Source organism: Doryrhamphus excisus, chromosome 9, assembly GCF_030265055.1.
Source record: "Doryrhamphus excisus isolate RoL2022-K1 chromosome 9, RoL_Dexc_1.0, whole genome shotgun sequence".
NCBI lineage: Eukaryota > Metazoa > Chordata > Actinopteri > Syngnathiformes > Syngnathidae > Doryrhamphus > Doryrhamphus excisus.
The window spans coordinates 20,365,750-20,383,706 of NC_080474.1; the positions used below are offsets into that span (position 1 = coordinate 20,365,750).

The 17,957-nt window shown below is 36.8% G+C and overlaps 1 protein-coding gene across 12 annotated transcripts in view; it reads right to left on the reverse strand.

Moving 5' to 3' along the window:
* Window positions 1-17,957, reverse strand: part of LOC131135866 (rho GTPase-activating protein 6-like) — a 131,545-nt gene continuing 113,588 nt past the window's right edge. For 9 of the 12 annotated variants that reach the window (XM_058082252.1, XM_058082253.1, XM_058082254.1 and 6 more), the window contains 12 exons: window positions 10,715-10,874; window positions 10,539-10,610; window positions 8,731-8,990; window positions 8,449-8,647; window positions 7,329-7,384; window positions 7,081-7,231; window positions 6,844-6,992; window positions 4,885-5,064; window positions 3,806-3,903; window positions 3,512-3,738; window positions 2,421-2,498; window positions 1-866 (listed from right to left, as the gene is read on the reverse strand). In XM_058082252.1, coding sequence (XP_057938235.1) covers window positions 358-866; window positions 2,421-2,498; window positions 3,512-3,738; window positions 3,806-3,903; window positions 4,885-5,064; window positions 6,844-6,992; window positions 7,081-7,231; window positions 7,329-7,384; window positions 8,449-8,647; window positions 8,731-8,990; window positions 10,539-10,610; window positions 10,715-10,874 — 2,139 coding nt within the window. In that variant the 3' untranslated portion in view covers window positions 1-357. Of the gene's footprint in view, window positions 867-2,420; window positions 2,499-3,511; window positions 3,739-3,805; window positions 3,904-4,884; window positions 5,065-6,843; window positions 6,993-7,080; window positions 7,232-7,328; window positions 7,385-8,448; window positions 8,648-8,730; window positions 8,991-10,538; window positions 10,611-10,714; window positions 10,875-14,383; window positions 14,914-17,957 lie in introns of those variants that run through there. The other 3 variants (XM_058082259.1, XM_058082260.1, XM_058082261.1) reach the window with 3 other exon arrangements.

Sequence of the window (17,957 nt, forward strand, 5' to 3'; positions counted from 1 at the left end):
TGGAGTATTTGGACATTTAATAGAACTGAATAGTTTCAGTAAAAAAATGTCAATATAATTCAGACTAATTTTCCAAAAAAATAAAAAATCTCTTAATGCATTTTTGTATTGTTCATAAACCTCATAAATGAAATGTATTTCCACATGTTTTTAATACGGATGAGGTGCATTATTCTTCCATTTCTGACATCGGGGTTAGTGTCAGAAAAGGAAAGACAATGCAACGCATGCCAATAACCGCTGTGTAGTACTATATATACATAGTATAAAGTACAATAGGAAACACTGAGAGCTTGGCGGCGTCTCGTCAAAAAGTGTGTACTTGAAGTCGTCAAAAAGTGTGTGATGGAAGTCGTGTCAGACAAGTGTTTCAGGAAGTGCGTCTCCATTGTTGTTTGCCAGAATCCGCCATATGTGACGCCTGTCTGTTTGACTCTTTGCTTGTTCCGGTCCATTTTTAGGGGTTCTTTTGGGCGTTTGCGCTTCGGTGTGATGCGTGATGAAGGACGGTGCGGAATGAGAAGCGTGTATCTTCCTGACAGGTCCAAACAAACAATCCTCTTCGTCTTTTAGGGACATATCAACAGGGTGTCCCGTCCTGTCCGCCAAGTTGTCTGAGCTCACGGCTCCTGATTGGTTGATGTGTACCTGATGTAATGAGGGTTCTGGTTGCCTCGGTTCCATCTGGTCGCCGGGGCTGTCGCCGCCGCTTCTGCTGCGAGGCACCGAGGGGTGTGGCCTGCGCTCTAATGCATCCAATGAGATTTGTGTTGTCATCCTGATGGGCAGCTTGTTGTTACCTTGGCGACTGTTCAGCCCCTCCGATGATCCAAATAACTTCCATTCAGACGTGTCTCCAAGGCCACCTTGAAGAGAGCAGATTTGGACATATGAAGGTTGGAGGGTATATTCTGCTCTCATTTCAATTCCACCCTCGGCCATCTCTGTGTGGAGTTTGCATGTTCTCCCCGTGCATGCGTGGGTTTTCTCCGGGTACTCCGGTTTCCTCCCACATTCCAAAAACATGCTAGGTTAATTAGCCACTCCAAATTGTCCATAGGTATGAATGTGAGTGTGAATGGTTGTTTGTCTATATGTGCCCTGTGATTGGCTGGCCACCAGTCCAGGGTGTACCCCGCCTCTCGCCCCAAGACAGCTGGGATAGGCTCCTGCGACCCTTGTGAGGATAAGCGGTAGAAAATGAATGAATGAATGAATGAACATTATTAGAGACCTCTCGACATGAAATAACACCCCTATAGTCACTTTTAAACACATTTATAGTAAACATAACAGAAAATAATACATATAAGGCATAAACAATTAGGACATAAATAATATTTAAATTTTTTGGAATGTTTATGTTCGAATGAATGAATGAATTAATACTACTGGCCAATAAAATACAAGTTGCGGGCCACAAAAGGCTCCCGGGTCATAGTTTGCACATCCCTGCATTAGCTAATAAGTGACAATGCGGATAGCGATATCCAATGTAAGTGGGATCTCCGGTTTCCTCCCACATTCCAAAAACATGCTAGGTTAATTGGCCACAAATTGTCCATAGGTATGAATGTGAGTGTGAATGGATGTTTGTCCCCGCCTCTTGCCCCAAGACAGCTGGGATAGGCTCCAGCACCCCCGCGACCCTCGTGACGACAAGCGGAGAAATAGAAAATGAATGAATGAATGAGTGTAAAAACTGTAGGGGTGTTATTTAAAGTCTAGAGGACTCTAATAATGTTAAAAAAATGTATTTAGAAGGTAATGAATGGGTTCTCGGCAGCACGGCGGTCGAGTGGTTAGCGCGCAGACCTCACAGCTAGGAGACCCCAGTTCAATCCCACCTTCGGCCATCTCTGTGTGGAGTTTGCATGTTCTCCCCGTGCATGCGTGGGTTTTCTCCGGGTACTCCGGTTTCCTCCCACATTCCAAAAACACGGTGCACGTGAAATGTAACGGCTGGTATTGGCTTTCCAAAGTTCCTATATTGCTCAATATTATCTGTGAAGCAGAATTTGTATGCATATTTTGCAAAAAAGCACATCAATAATGACTTGAACTGCAAATCATTTTCACAGGATGCAATTATAGCCCCTGTCAGGTTCCCCCTTCCCCCCGATATCCAATATATCAAGCACATAATTTCCATTTCTCCTATGATTAACAATTTATAATATACATTCAATTTACATAGAAGATCCGTGTAAAGATTTCATATTCTTTGCATCTCTCCAGGTGTACGTTTGGGTCATAAGGACAAAATCTCTGACTCGCTACAACGTGAAGTTGCTTGGCGCCACCTATTGGTTTGCATGTATATTTCCAGACACCCGACATAACGTAAAAAAAACAAAAGAGCAACCTATATTCAGGTCAATATGTCTCATAAAAATGTGTAAAACAATTCAAATATTTACCATTGAGGTCAAAAACGTTCTCGCTGAAAAAAAGTTGATGCCAGGTGTCCCAGAACTGGTCGTCTTCCGAGGCCTCCTCTAAGAAGAGATCAAAGAATGAGGAGGATAAATGAAAAAATAAATAATTCTATCATGCCTTTTAATTGCTTTACACGAGGGTATAATTACTGTTTACTTCATAGCATGTCGGGTATGGAGGACCAAAACTGCCAAAATAATAAATAAATAAATAAATATATAAAAGCAAAAATAAATACAAAAATAAAAAACAAGATTCAAAAATTAAAAATAAATACAAAAATAAATGTAGAAATAAATACAAAAATAAACATATAAATAGAATTACATATTGAAATGCAGAAGGAAAAACTATTCAAATGAGGGGGCGGTCCTAAGTGTGTCTTGGGTTGAACTGTTCGCCTATTGGTTGATCGACATGTGAGTGCGAAAATCGACTAGGTATGCCCTGCAAACGGCCACAGCAAGAGGAAGTCACCACACCACTCTCAATGGCGGTAAATATGGCTGCAATCTCCAGCTCGGACACCGACTTCCTGGTGGCCCCCGCCATTATTGTCCCGGTAAATGTATACTTTTCTCCCTGTATACTTACATATAAATAAACATATAAAGAAATAAATACATATGAGAGCAGAGTGCTTTTATTTATTTATTGATATGTAATTCTATTTATATATTTATTTTTGTATTTATTTCTACATTTATTTTTGTATTTATTTTTAATTTTTGAATCTTGTTTTGTATTTTTGTATTTATTTTTGCTTTTATTTATTTATTTATGTATATATTTTTTTATTTTTGTTTTTATTTCCATTTATATAAATTTTTTTGTATTTAATTTTTTGATTTTTTTTTTTTCATTTTTGTTTTATTTATTTATTTATTATTTTGGCAGTTTTGATCCTCCATAATCGGCAGCATAATAGTTCTAAATGAAGCATGCCTTCGCTGACAACGCCATTCATCTCCGTTATAAAAATGTGTCAGAGCCTAATGGGAGCTGCTGTTTTGCTTTTAGGAATTTCGACAATACTTCCATTCAGAGCTTACAAGCGAGGATGGAACATTACCTATTGTGAAATTGGGTGCTGTGCTTCTGGATGCGGAATCGCTAGTGAGCTCATAAGTTGATGTGATGCTGCCATTCGAGAGCATCCCGTCATCCTCCGGCCGCGGCCGCTCGGACAGGACAGGGGAGTTGTTTTCATAAGGAGACGCCTCCCCGCTGGACATGGACTCATTTGAGGAGCACCTCTCCATTAGGGAAGACTCACGTGGTCCAACCGGACCCGGAATGCTAACGGATACAAACCATTACAGTATGCACAAGTGTTTGTCATTGATTAGCTCACAATGTTACTTACCAGTAGCGAGTATCCTTACGCCGCAGTAAGTAGTCCACAACATCAGGATCGGTTTCCAAAAGACTCAGCAGAACCTCATTCTGGAGCTCGGCAGGAACCTGGATGTTGATAGTTGACACGTCAAGACCATTGAACCACTTGGATGTTTTTACGTGACCCTTGCACAAAAGTGTTTTTGAATCTTGTGACATCTCCTTTCATCTCCATCTCCTCCTAAATGTTGTGCCAGTCGTGAGTCAGTGAGGAAACGGTAGCTCGATCACATGCTATCACAACTAGCACTCACAACTAGCTTGTCAACCCACTGGAAAACACAGGAGTTCATTATGTGTAACAGTATAACAACATAACGGTTTGACACTTTACTTAAAACACTAAACTCATCACACAGCGACTTAACACCCAAAAGTTATAACCAGGAAATATACTTAATATACAAATACAAGTTTGAGATGAAAATAACTCTTTACAGTATTTCCATTATGTATTGCATCTGAGCAATGTATTCACTGGGGCACTGCAATGACATCAGCCTCCCTCCGTTGGCTCCTTTGCTCCATTATGTTAATTGTTGCTTGTCCTCCAATGAAATGGTTTGCTCAACCTGAATGCGCTATGGAAAAACCTTAAAATGTTTTCTTGTTAAACTCTCACTCTACATGTTTATATGTATTTGGGGTGTTAAGTTGCTGTGTGATGAGTTTAATGTTTTTTTGTATGATGATATTCTGAGTCAGACTGATACTGAGTAATAAACGCCTGCAATTTCCAATGGGTTGACAAGCTTTTTTCATAGCTCGCGATTGGCTCCTGTCAAATGAAGAGCTACGTGGCCCTCACCGACTGGTGGGTGTCACAGGTTGCATTGTAATGTGAATGATAATGTGCTGTTGAACAGGGTTAGGGGTCCTCGCAGCAGGATCAGAATTAAATTCCCACTGTGAGGTTTCGCTTTGTTTATCAACAACTATAAAAGCGCACTAGTGAAAACTAATAAAGTCGATGTTAGGCCCTCCGTGCTCCATTAAAAAAAATTCCACTAGCTTGATAGTAAACAGTTTATAGTGAGGATGACTTACGGAAAACAGAGATTCACATGCATTGATCATCGTTTGGACCACGCTGATAATGGCGCTGCTCTCCTCGGCACGAGCTAAACTCTGGACCGCAAACTCCTTGTCGGGGTTTTTTTGCTTGTGCAAGAGGTTGGGTCCCAGGATGGTGGCTAAATTCAACGGGGTCATCTTGTTTCCTGGTTTCTGAACACATCAACAACATAGTTTTATGCATTGAAACATTAATGTGAGCGCGGTGTCAACACTGGCTATTATCAGTGCTAATGAACATGCAACTGAATCATTGGACTGGCGCAGAAAAATTCTCCGAGATCCTCTATTCAACACATCACTGTGACATCTTACACAGAGAGGTTAATTACACACATTGTAGGAACTGTGCACTGCACTGCCACCTTTAATTTCACGCTAATCACCGAGGGGGGGTTGACAATGACCTTCGTGGGGGTTAACAAGTTGAAGCGCAGTTTTCATTTGTAATAGTTTGCCCCCGTCATTCTGCTAAATAGGGTCACCAAAATATTAGAAACAGGTCACACGATGATGCGTTGGAGCGCCATACCACTGCGACGACAACACTGATTACAACAATAAAGCCTCACATGTAGTGATGTAATCAGGGTTTTTACTCATATGCAGAGAGTACCAGGCTGAGACATTTATTTTAGGTTTTTACCATATAATGTTATGGCGATATTTTAATATTTTATGCTAATAAATAATTCAACTTTGTCATATACAGTAATCACTCGTTTATTGCAGTTAATTATTCCTGACATGATCTCAATAAATGCATGTAGGAGCAGGATTCCAATACTTATGAGTATGAAACCTGTTCACGACCTTCTAAATACATTTTTTAAGCTATTAGAGCTTTCTAGACACAAAATAACACCCCTATAGTCACCTTTCTGCTCACCTTTCTGTTTGTGTGTTTCAATAAATGTCTTCTGGATGCGTGGAGCCCTCGTGTTAATGATGATTATGTTATTAATTTCTACCACTTATCCTCACAAGGGTCACAGGGGTTGCTGGAGCCTATCCCAGCTGTCTTGGGGCGAGAGGCGGGGTACACCCTGGACTGGTGGCCAGCAAATCGCAGTGCACATATAGACAAACAAGCATTCACACTCCCATTCATACCTATGGACAATTTGTATGATGTAAGATCATTCAAGCCTGTAATAAAAGCCTGTTGTTTTGGCAATCAGGTCTGGTGCATGTTTTGTTACATGTTTTGTGACACCTTGTGGCCAGAGTAGACTACTGTTCAGCAATGTCTTTAAATGCGTTGAACTGTATTTGTATTGGCGGCACGGCGGTCGAGTGGTTAGCGCACAGACCTCACAGCTAGGAGGTTCAATTCCACCCTCGGCCATCTCTGTGTAGAGTTTGCATGTTCTCCCCATGCATGCGTGGGTTTTCTCCGGGTACTCCGGTTTCCTCCCACATTCCAAAAACATGCTAGGTTAATTAGCCACTCCAAATTGTCCATAGGTATGAATGTGAGTGTGAATGGTTGTTTGTCTATATATTGTCCCTGTGATTGGCTGGCCACCAGTCCAGGGTGTACCCCGCCTCTCGCCCCAAGACAGTTGGGATAGGCTCCAGGAAAAAGCGGTCGAAAACGAATGAATGTATTTGTATTAGGGCTGCACGGCGGTCGAGTGGTTAGCACGCAGGCCTCACAGCAAGGAGACCCGAGTTCGGTCCTGGTAAAGATTATATAGATATTATATTCCAGAAAAGCAGCAACTATTTGAGGTAAGGTATTTATTTGAAGATTTATGCGGAGCATTGCATCTACTAAAGCTGAGGCCAATATTTGATGTGTCAATCAAAACCGAGCTTTATTATTATTATCTTTGTAAGCTCAAATTTTGGATTCCGCCTTTGTATTGCATCTCAGTAGAATAAAGAATAAAGTTGCCAGTGGCGTTTAAAGATGCTGCTTGGCTTCACCTTATCCCCCGACTCATCCAGCATGTCATCAGCATGTGCGGCCACAGACGACAGCAAACACAGAAGGCGCTGCAGAGTGTCACAGTTGCACGGAGGAAGCAGGAACACCAAGAGCTGGATGGCCTTCTCTTGCTCCACCTGGTCCAACACTGTCACCATCATCATCATCATAGAAATGGATTTAATGACATTCACCAGCTTTTTCATAGTCGTGTTTGTTTGCAGCGTGCGCCTCACACGTTGTGTTGATAAAGGCGGTGTAGAGCTCTCTTGTCAAAAGCGGGTCGGGCATGTCTCGGAGAAATTCTTTCAGCAGAGCCGCCACATCATGAACACTGTGCTGCTCATCCAAATGAAGCTCCCATCCCTGATCCAGCTCTTCGCGCAGCTGGAGGAACGCGAGGGGGAAATATATAAAAGAGTGGTGATGTCATGCGTCTCTAAAGTTACTTTGAAGAACTTTAAGATAGCAGATGTCATCTTACCTGCCTCAGCCTCTTCTTGGAACTTCCCACACGGAATATTCCAACAGTCTGTAAACCTACATGGGAAGCATAGAAATCTTAGACGTTCAGTGTCCTCCAGAAGTAATGGAACAAGGAGGTCAGTTCGCTTTAGTTGTTGCTTAAGACCAGGGGTGGGCAAACTACGGCCCGGGGGCCACATCCGGCCCGCCAAGTGTTTGAATACGGCCCGTCCGTTCTTTCCAAAGTATTTCATTTAAACTCAACATACGAACTGGCATCATGGCTTGAGCCAACCTTTTGATGGTTTTATCAATTTTGTTATTTGATGTGGTCTGTTGTTTACAAAGTGCTCCTGAAAAAAGGGACACAAGCATAATAATAATAATAATAATAATAATAATAATAATAATAATAATAATAATAATAATAATAATAATAATAATAATAATAATAATAATAATAATAATAATAATAATAATAATAATAATAATAATAATAATAAATTTTAAAATATTTAAATATAAAATATTTAAATATAAAATATTTAAATAAAAAATATTTAAATATAAAATATTTAAATAAAAAATATTTAAATATAAAATATTTAAATAAAAAATATTTAAATAAAAATATTTAAATATAAAATATTTAAATAAAAATATTTAAATATAAATATAAAATAATAAATAATAATAGCAGATTGCATGACACTTTTACAGATACAATAATACCAGGTGGACTGTTACGTGTAAAATATATAGTCTGCCCCCCTGTTTTGTTAAATCAATGCGGCCCGTGAGTCAAAAAGTTTTGTAGACTGAACACTAGGGATGCTCCTATCAGGGTTTATGCTCCTGATTCTGATACCGATTATACTTGATACTTGAATACATATCTTAATCTTAATCTTAATCGATTATAGAAATAATGGTTTAACCCAGCCCGAGTCAAATACTCAACTTCTCATGTCGAATGTTTTCGGTGTACAGCAAAACTAAGAAACTGACCTCACTGTTCCAACACTATTATTATTAATATAATGTCCAACGTGTACAAACTGTATGTACCATAGTATGCATATACTATGTGTCTCAGCAGAGAGAAGCTGTACAATGTTTACATTTCACAGCATGAGTACCGTGACTTTCCAGGTGCTGGCAGCAGAGCTCCACTATCCTGGGCACTTGAGGGTACATGGGGTTGAGACTCAGCTTTTTGTCGTGTCTCTTCTTCCTGCTGGACACTGCGTTGTCGACTGGCAGAGACAGCTGGAGGGCCTCCAAGAGTTGAGACTGGTTATCGTCTAAGTCAGTGATGCAATCCACAGACACACCCCCCTTTAATGAGGATGAATGAAAGAGTGTATATTTGAAGAATTGTGGTGAAAAACAAACAGTAGAGGTATCAGATTTGTTTTTACCCTGCGGCGTGTCCGTGGGGCTGCATCACACGCTGGGACAAAAGATTTGTTCGGACTCTCTGAATTGGAACTGAGGGACGAGTTGCTGCTGGACAACTCCTTGTTGGCCCTCTTGAAGGTGGAGGTGAAGTGGAGGAAGGACAGCACCAGTTCAGTGGGGTCAGAGTGCTGCTCCGGCGGCGCATCGTGTCGCTGCTTGTGAATGCGGTCGTTGGAGATGACCTGCGCCAGCGGGATGCTGAAAACCTGGTGTGGCGCCTCTGTGCAAAAAGTCAAGACCCAAAGTTCATGTCAGTAAGCGCTGATATCTTCACCATGGAAGTTATGATTCATCACCAATTGTTCGTCAGCAGGATTACACCAACGGTATTTATGGGGGGGTGTTCTACCGTCAAGACTTATTTGGAAGAATTAAAGATGGTAATGGTAATGGTTTGATTTCATTTGAACATGCATCAGATTACAATTGAGTGCATCCCATAATCAGTTCAGAGTTCCACATGTCCAAAAGGAGTAGGAAGAAGCAAAGCTTATTAAATCCGACCCCTCCATCTGGTACTTTTACAATCAGTAACTGTTACATTTGTTCACTTTCTGCTTTAAAAATTAAATTTTAAATTTTAAATTTTAAATTTTAAATTTTAAATTTTAAATTTTAAATTTTAAATTTTAAATTTTAAATTTTAAATTTTAAATTTTAAATTTTAAATTTAATTTCAAAAAATTAAAAAATTAAAAAATTAAAAAATTAAAAAATTAAAAAATTAAAAAATTAAAAAACTAAAATTAAAATTTAAAATTTTAAATTTTAAATTTTAAATTTTAAATTTTAAATTTTAAATTTTAAATTTTAAATTTTAAATTTTAAATTTTAAATTTTAAAGCAGAAAGTGAACAAATGTAACAGTTACTGATTGTAAAAGTACCAAATTTAAATTGTAATTGTAATTGTAATTGTAATTGTAATTGTAATTGTAATTGTAATGAACTATATCAGCAAGTTGAAGTATTTGTGATTTTCGAAATAACGAGTTAGTATGTTCTCTGTAGGTGGCATTATGAATTATCCTTACTGGCCTTTTTTGCAGTACATTTAGCGAGTGAAGATTAAACTTTTATAGTTATTAGCCCATATTTCCACACACTGAGTAAGATATGGTAGAACCAGAGAGCAATACATTTTTTGTACTCCAGTATTCAAAAACAGGTGCACCCCACCTCAACATCGGAGGGCCAGGAGGCGGGGGACCCAGCAGGTATGTAACTGAGGACATCCGCCATGTCTGAAACATCTATCTACTCAGATATATACACTTTGTAGCTGAACACCTCACAACTTTTTGTCTGCTTTTTGGCAGATTGTGAATTGTTTACCAATGTTTGCCAATAGAAATAATTCCAATATTGGTTTGCAGTGTCATCGTTTATGGAAGTATGTTGCACGATACGCTGCAACCAAAGAGCTGTTTTTTGTTTATCTTCCATAAACTGTCGGTTCACTTATAAAGATTCTTTTCAAGTGTCAAAGAGCAAATGAGAAGTGGAAGAGGAAGCTGAGGCTTACAGTAAACACATTTCTCTAGAGGGAACATGCTTCAAAAAAAAATCTGTAAATAGGACAATTGGGATTGTGTGTTTTGGGAGTGCGGACATAAACTTCAAGGTATAACGCTAATGTACCCCATTAGGCTAATTACCTGTTTGTACCTCCAGGAATAAAAGACTACAGGGATGTTCCCAAGCTGTAAAAGTCAAAGTGTTAATGGTAGAAAGTTTTTTTGTGAAGTACTTCACTTCACATATATTACCTTTGTCTTTACTCTTCTCCTTGGAAAGTGAATCCAGCTTCCGTCTGAGGGACTTCTTATGTTTGTGACCATCTAAAACAAAAAGATCAATATTTTTACATGTGTGCATGTTCCTTTAAAGGTTTTTAGCATAACACTAACATGTAAACAGGATAGGGAAATATGTGTATGTGTACATTTAGGGATGGTAATATGGCAGCCTAAGTTACGATCCCGAAGAAGTCTCCTGAAGGCGACATCCTGGAGACGAACCCTCTCCAACTCAGAAAGGCTTTGCAGAGGAACGGGCTTCAGACCCACGGAGCGTCCCGACACACTGTTCCATGTGAAGCCTCCCTGAGGACACAAACACACACACACACACACACACACACACAAATTAGAGGGCATTAAAATGAATGGAGAATAATTTCCTGAAGACTCAATTATACCATTTCTATGGGGATAATTTTAGCTTAACGAGATAGAGGAACAGTTCCGTGACAGTGCTCTCTGTTCTTCAAGAGACCCTGCATGAACACCAGGGGGGCTGTGCCTTCACTAATGGAGTTAATTAATGCACTGAAGCAGCGTGATGGGTAAATATGGACTTCAGTGTTGGGAAAAGTGAAAATTTAACAAAATATAAAGCTGGCACATCTTTGCAGCTCTCACAGCTTCCATGCTTTTAGGAAGAAGAATTTTAAAAGTATTGTTATATTGACCTGAATACAGTAAACCTCGGATATATCGGACTCGGATATATCGGAAATTGGCTCACAACGGACAGATAAAAAAGAACCAATTTTTCTGTAATGCATTTCCAATAAAAATTCATTGCATATATCGAATTTTTTATAACGGATTTCGCCTATTTGGGACAAAATCTCCAGTCCCGTTCCAATTCATTTCCATTAAATTTCCCTCGCATATATCGGATGGCCGCATCGTGGCGCTCCGATTCGCCGAATCGTGACAGGCCGCTATACGACGTCATTTGCAGCGTTTGCAGCGTTGCCTGCGCGTCCAGGTACATTGGAAACATAGTCAAGGAAGTGCCTTTTTATAACGGATAAAATCCCATTTACGCATATACCGGATATAAATCCCATATATGTGTAAAACGGACATTTTCCGGTATACGCATATAACGGATTTCGCTTATATCGGACAAAACCAGTGGGAACAATTGAATCCGATATATCCGAGGTTTACTGTGTAAGAACCTCCCTTTTTCAGGACCTGTTTTTGGAAAAAGTGCCGTATTTTCCGGACTATAAGTCGCACTTTTTTTTTCATACGTTGGCTGTTCCTGCCACTTATACTCCAGAGCGACTTATAAATGAAAAAAGTACACCTTTTCTGTTCATGTTTATTTTTCGTGTAGCTGAATAAGCATTGTGTTAGCATATCTTACACCTATTCAGCCTGTTCTCTATTATTTTATTAATGTTAGAACTTGCCTTCCAAGAGGACGTAATGTTTGTTTTGGTCAAGTAGTTTGGAAAATAAATTACCCGCAAAAAATGCAACTTATGTATGTTTTTTTCTATTTAATTATGCATTTTTGGCCTTGTGCAACTTATACTCCGGAGCGACTTATAGTCCAGAAAATACGGTATTTAGTGAAGATGTAAGTAGTGCCATTACTAATTTTATGTATTATTTTTTTCTGCCAATATTGATATCGGTGTGCATGTTTTGCGGTGCGTGTTACGTTTGGCTGTTTTTCCACATTAAACACACCTCTTAAAAATTGTGACTACAAACATCAAGTCTGTCAATGTAATGAATGCATCCTAATGATGACGACTCCATTAATCTCATGTGAAATCCTCAACCTTGTTGAGCGTCGCCGTGCTGCAGATTACTGCTACCTCGATCCATCCAGCGCAGTCAAGATAATCATATGAGCCATGTAGGAAAGAGGCTTAGCCGCTCATTATCAGGATAAGGCTTACAGTACATTAAAGTGGCTCGCATTAAATGAGAATTATAGGCCCACGCTCTACAGTGGCAAGCATCTTTTTTTATCTTTTTATGTCTAACTATACCACAACCTGCTGGGATATTAGTATGGATATGACTAATTAGTTATAGTTAATACTGATTTTCCCCCTAAAAAAATAACTGAATGAGGAATCACAGCATTACTCTGTCATAAATGAAATTAGTTACCAGGGAAAGTCATTCTTGCATTACTTTTTCGAAAAACCTTTAATGGTGCTGTATGACCACGTATACATGAACCCAAATATTCCAATTCCATTCAGGTTATTTGCTCAAACGGAAAGAATGTAACCTTTGTATACACCTCATTCCCAAAGAAAAGTGACAATCCGAATGAATATATAATGGGATTCCCAGGGGTGGAATATTCCTTTCCCCAATCCGATTGAGGTATCTTGTACCCGCTCAAACGGAAAGTTGTCAGACTGCGTTCTTCTTCTTCTTCTGTTGTTTATTGGCGGTTGGCAAGCAGCTTTGGTGTGCATTAGCGCCATCTGTGGAACAGAATCTAAACCCTTCTATACGCCATTCACAAGTCCACTTTTATTCCAAAAGAAAATACATATCTATATAAAACATGTGCCCAGCTTCATTATCAAATATTAGCAAGATTCAACTTTATCTTTTCCTGTTCCCGGGTGCGTTCTTTCAGCCAATGCTGAGATATGACGTAACACGCAGCTCCAGATGTTCTTCAGTTTTAAAAATGGAGGCCAGCAATCGGCACTGGACTGCTAAGGAAAGTTTGTTTTTGATTCAAACTAAATTCCAAGACTGGACGAAGGAAAAACTGGGAATACGGAGTTATTCCAACAAGTGAAAGAAAAACTCCAGGAAGTCGGTATCACGTGATGTTGGTGTTTACGTTTTACTGGGCATGCCCCATTGACTATTCTGGTTGATTATAGCGGCGCATGGAGACACGAGATTGGAATATTCCTTTCCATGGATACCATTGCTTTCGGAAAGGTCATTCGGAAAGAGAAAAACTCCTCATGTAAACGTGGCTATCGTGAGATGTTCCATGAGATTACAGTCAGGCTGAGTTTGCGACTTGCAATTTCTACCAAAACGCTAGGGGGCAGTGTTTTCCTGAGTTTTGACTGAACACAACTCTTGTGAGACTAGCTGTTTAGCTTCCTGCGGAGACGTATTTGAACAAAGGCCACATTTCACTGTTGGTAATTGACTAACTCCCAAAACTGGATAACAGCAGCTTTCCAAAAAAAAGTCCTTCATCGCCATCTTTCTGGGAACTAATATCACTAAATTTGTACAACCATACATCCACACAATAGAGTAGTAGTTGAATATACAGAAGTATAGAAAGCTGTCAGGATGGAGCACTACAACTAATTTTAAGCCATAAAATATACAACCAAAGCAATTATTTCAGGTCTTGACAGTAAAACTACTCACCCAAACACATCAATTGAAGGAATTGATTAATTCCATTGACATCCTGCCACAACAAAGCCAGTACAGTACTTTCCATTCCAGGGAACACTAACTGCTGCACTTTTCCTAGACTTGCAGACCACTTAACCCCAATTAAAAGCTTTGTTGAGATGCAAAGCCTATGTTGGGCCTCCTCTGGAACACAAAGGCAGGAAAGCTCCTCGGTAGTTGAGACAATATAGAGAGATGGAAACATGTGATAACACTAAATAAACCGCACTTGGATTAGCTCCATATGGGTGGTGAATGCTTTGATTCCCCACCATTCCCTGGACTTTCATCTCATTTGTATTTCTTTTCGTTTTTGATTTGTGATTATGTTTACAAAGTTAACATCTTTATGTTCGTTATTTACTTATTTACTACACGACACAAACAATATAGCTTACAGTACTTACACGAGTGATGTTTCGCTTTAAGTGAGGGTCCCCCATTGTGATGAGTCGAGTCACTCTTCAAATTTGAAATAATTTAACAAATACATTATATCCCAACGCGGTTTAACTCTCAATGTTAATTCTTAAATGCTTTCTACAAAAAAAAAGTAGCACGTACTGCTACTTTTTTGGGCACACACTTCATCCACTGTGTAAGTCTTCTTGTCAGAACAGAAGTAGAAAGTGTGGTGCGTTCAGTGACTGCATGGAAAATTACATTACTGCGGGACGACACGCAAACACCGACGATAAATGTATCAATGCTAATTATGTAAGTCGAGATGTAATACAGCGTAGCTTTACTCTACATAAATCGGGGTATTTTCTTTAAAAGAGTGAACTTTTCAGCATGTGTTTTTAATCGCAAAAGCGGTTTGAAAGGACTCCAAATGCATCAATACCCATGAGTCTTTGCTATTGTTGCCATGGAGAATACCAGAAAGTCACTTTGTCGCCACTATTTTAATCCTACAAGTAAAGTATTTCAAATATTGTTGACTTTGTTTAGAATGATTGTACTATTACTGAGCTGTAAGATTGTACTTTTGAAATTGTATTGTAGTTCCTTGTCACGTTTTGAAAGCTTTTCAATAAAAAAAGAAAATATTTACATATTAAACATATAAAATGTACCATCAGTCCTTATTTACAACACAGAAGTGGGAAGTAGTATCAATACATAATATATAATATTAACACAAATGTTTATAATTATATACTGTGAGGGGTTATACTGAATCTTATTTTTTTGTAAAATGTAGGGAAAAATAAGACATAAAAAATAATAAATAAAAATATATAAGCATATAGAAAAATGTTTAAAAATACTAAGAATATTATAATATATATTATGAATATAAAAATATTAAGAAGGCATAATTGCAGTATAAAATATTTTTAAAACAAGAAAAAAAAAACACTACTGACCACAAACTGCAGTTTTTAAATGAAACTTTTTATTATTAAGGGATATGTATGTAGGGAAAAATAAGACATAAAAATAATAAATGAAAATATATAAGCATATAGAAAAAATATTTTTAAATATTAAGAATATTATAATATATATTATAAAAATATTAAGAAGGCATATTTGCAGTATAAAATATTTTTAAAACAAGAAAAAAACACTACTGACCACAAACTGCAGTTTTTAAATGAAACTTTTTTATTATTAAGGGAGATTTATGTAGGGAAAAATAAGACATAAAAATAATAAATAAAAATATATAAGCATATAGAAATAAATATTTTTAAATATTAAGAATATTATAATATATATTATAAAAATATTAAGAAGGCATATTTGCAGTATAAAATATTTTTAAAACAAGAAAAAAAACACTACTGACCACAAAGTGCAGTTTTTAAATGAAACTTTTTTATTATTAAGGGGAGATGTATGTAGGGAAAAATAAGACATAAAAATAATAAATAAAAATATATAAGCATATAGAAAAAAATATTTTTAAATATTAAGAATATTATAATATATATTATAAAAATATTAAGAAGGCATATTTGCAGTATAAAATATTTTTAAAACAAGAAAAAAAACCACTACTGACCACAAACTGCAGTTTTTAAATGAAACTTTTTATTATTAAGGGAGATGTATGTAGGGAAAAATTAGACATAAAAATAATAAATAAAAATATATAAGCATATAGAAAAAAATATTTTTGAATATTAAGAATATTATAATATATATTATAAAAATATTAAGAAGGCATATTTGCAGTATAAAATATTTTTAAAACAAGAAAAAAAACACTACTGACCATAAACTGCAGTTTTTAAATGAAACTTTTTATTATTTTATTAAGGGAGATGTATGTAGGGAAAAAAGAAGACATAAAAATAATAAATAAAAATATATCAGCATATAGAAAAAAATATTTAAAAATACTAAGAATATTATAATATATATTATAAATATAAAAAAATATTAAGAAGGCATAATTGCAGTATAAAATATTTTTAAAAGAAGAAAAAAAAACACTACTGACCACAAACTGCAGTTTTTAAATGAAACTTTTTATTACTAAGGGAGATGTATGTAGGGAAAAAATAATAATAAATAAAAATATACAAGCATATGAGCGCCTTTTTAAGGTCATGCCACAGCATCTCAATAGGATTCAGCTTTGACTACTTTGAATGATGTACTACCTTTAAAAGTGTATTTTCACAAAGGTACTGGGGATCACCAAGACGTTTTCTGGTTTTCTCCAGGCAAATGGATCTTGGGAATATCGTAAAAGGACGAGAATGACGCATTGCAAACCTGTCAGATAACCTCGTTGGAACAAAATGTGAGATTTGAATGAACTGCTTCTGACCCCTGTGCTTGCATCCACCCAACAGCGCATGTTTTGCCCTGCTCCTCTTGTCTCAAGAGTAGTTGCCATAGCGATGCATTGGCAAGTCAGCAGGCTTAATTCCAATGCGATGCAAAAAGGACAATCCACTGTGGGAAGAAATACAGGCCTGGAGGAGAGCGAAGCCACGGATCAAGACGTGCTGCCCCACTATGAGAGGTCAAAGTTGAAGCTCTCATGTAAACCAGATGACTCAAACTCGGGCTACTGAAGCCTTGAGCGGGAGCGGGGCAGAAACTCATACTGAGCAAAGACTAGCAATTACATGAATGCTATTTATTGCAAAATATGCAGCAGTGGAGCTCTATTATAAACAAATAACACGCTTTGTTCTACAAGAAATGACCAGAATATAATAGGATGACTGCTATATATGAGATGTGATTATTACAATTACAATGGAAACTCTATTGCCCATAATCGAAATATGACCAACAAATTCTGGACGCCAAGTAAAACTTCAATATGATGTAATAGTATAAAAATGTAAGTGTATTTTGCTTTTTCATTTTTTCCTTTTGTGATTGTTTTCCTGTGATGGCAAAGATAATAATAATAATAATAATACGTTTTATTTATATTGCACTTTATATTACAGAAATCTCAAAGTTCTACAAAGAAAGCATAAAACCTACAGTGAAGCAATAAAACAACACAACAAAAGATATATATATATATATATATATATATATATTTAAAAAAAAAAAGGCTAAGAAAATGCCTTTGTAAAAAGGTAAGCTAAGAGGATAAATCTGACGATGACCAATGAACCGGAAATTGAATTTTAATTTTTTTTTTAATTATTATTATTATTTTTTTTATTATTTTTCCCCTACATACATCTCCCTTAGTAATAAAAAGTTTCATTTGAAAACTGCAGTTTGTGGTCAGTAGTGTTTTTTTTCTTGTTTTAAAAGTAATTCATACTGCAATTATGCCTTCTTAATATTTTTCATATTTATAATAAAATATATATATATATACATATATATATATATATACATATATATATATATAATATAATAATAAAACCTTCTTAATATTTTTCATATTTATAATATATATATATATATATATATATATATATATATATAATATAATAATAAAACCTACAGTGACGCAATAAAACAACACAACAAAAGATATATATATAT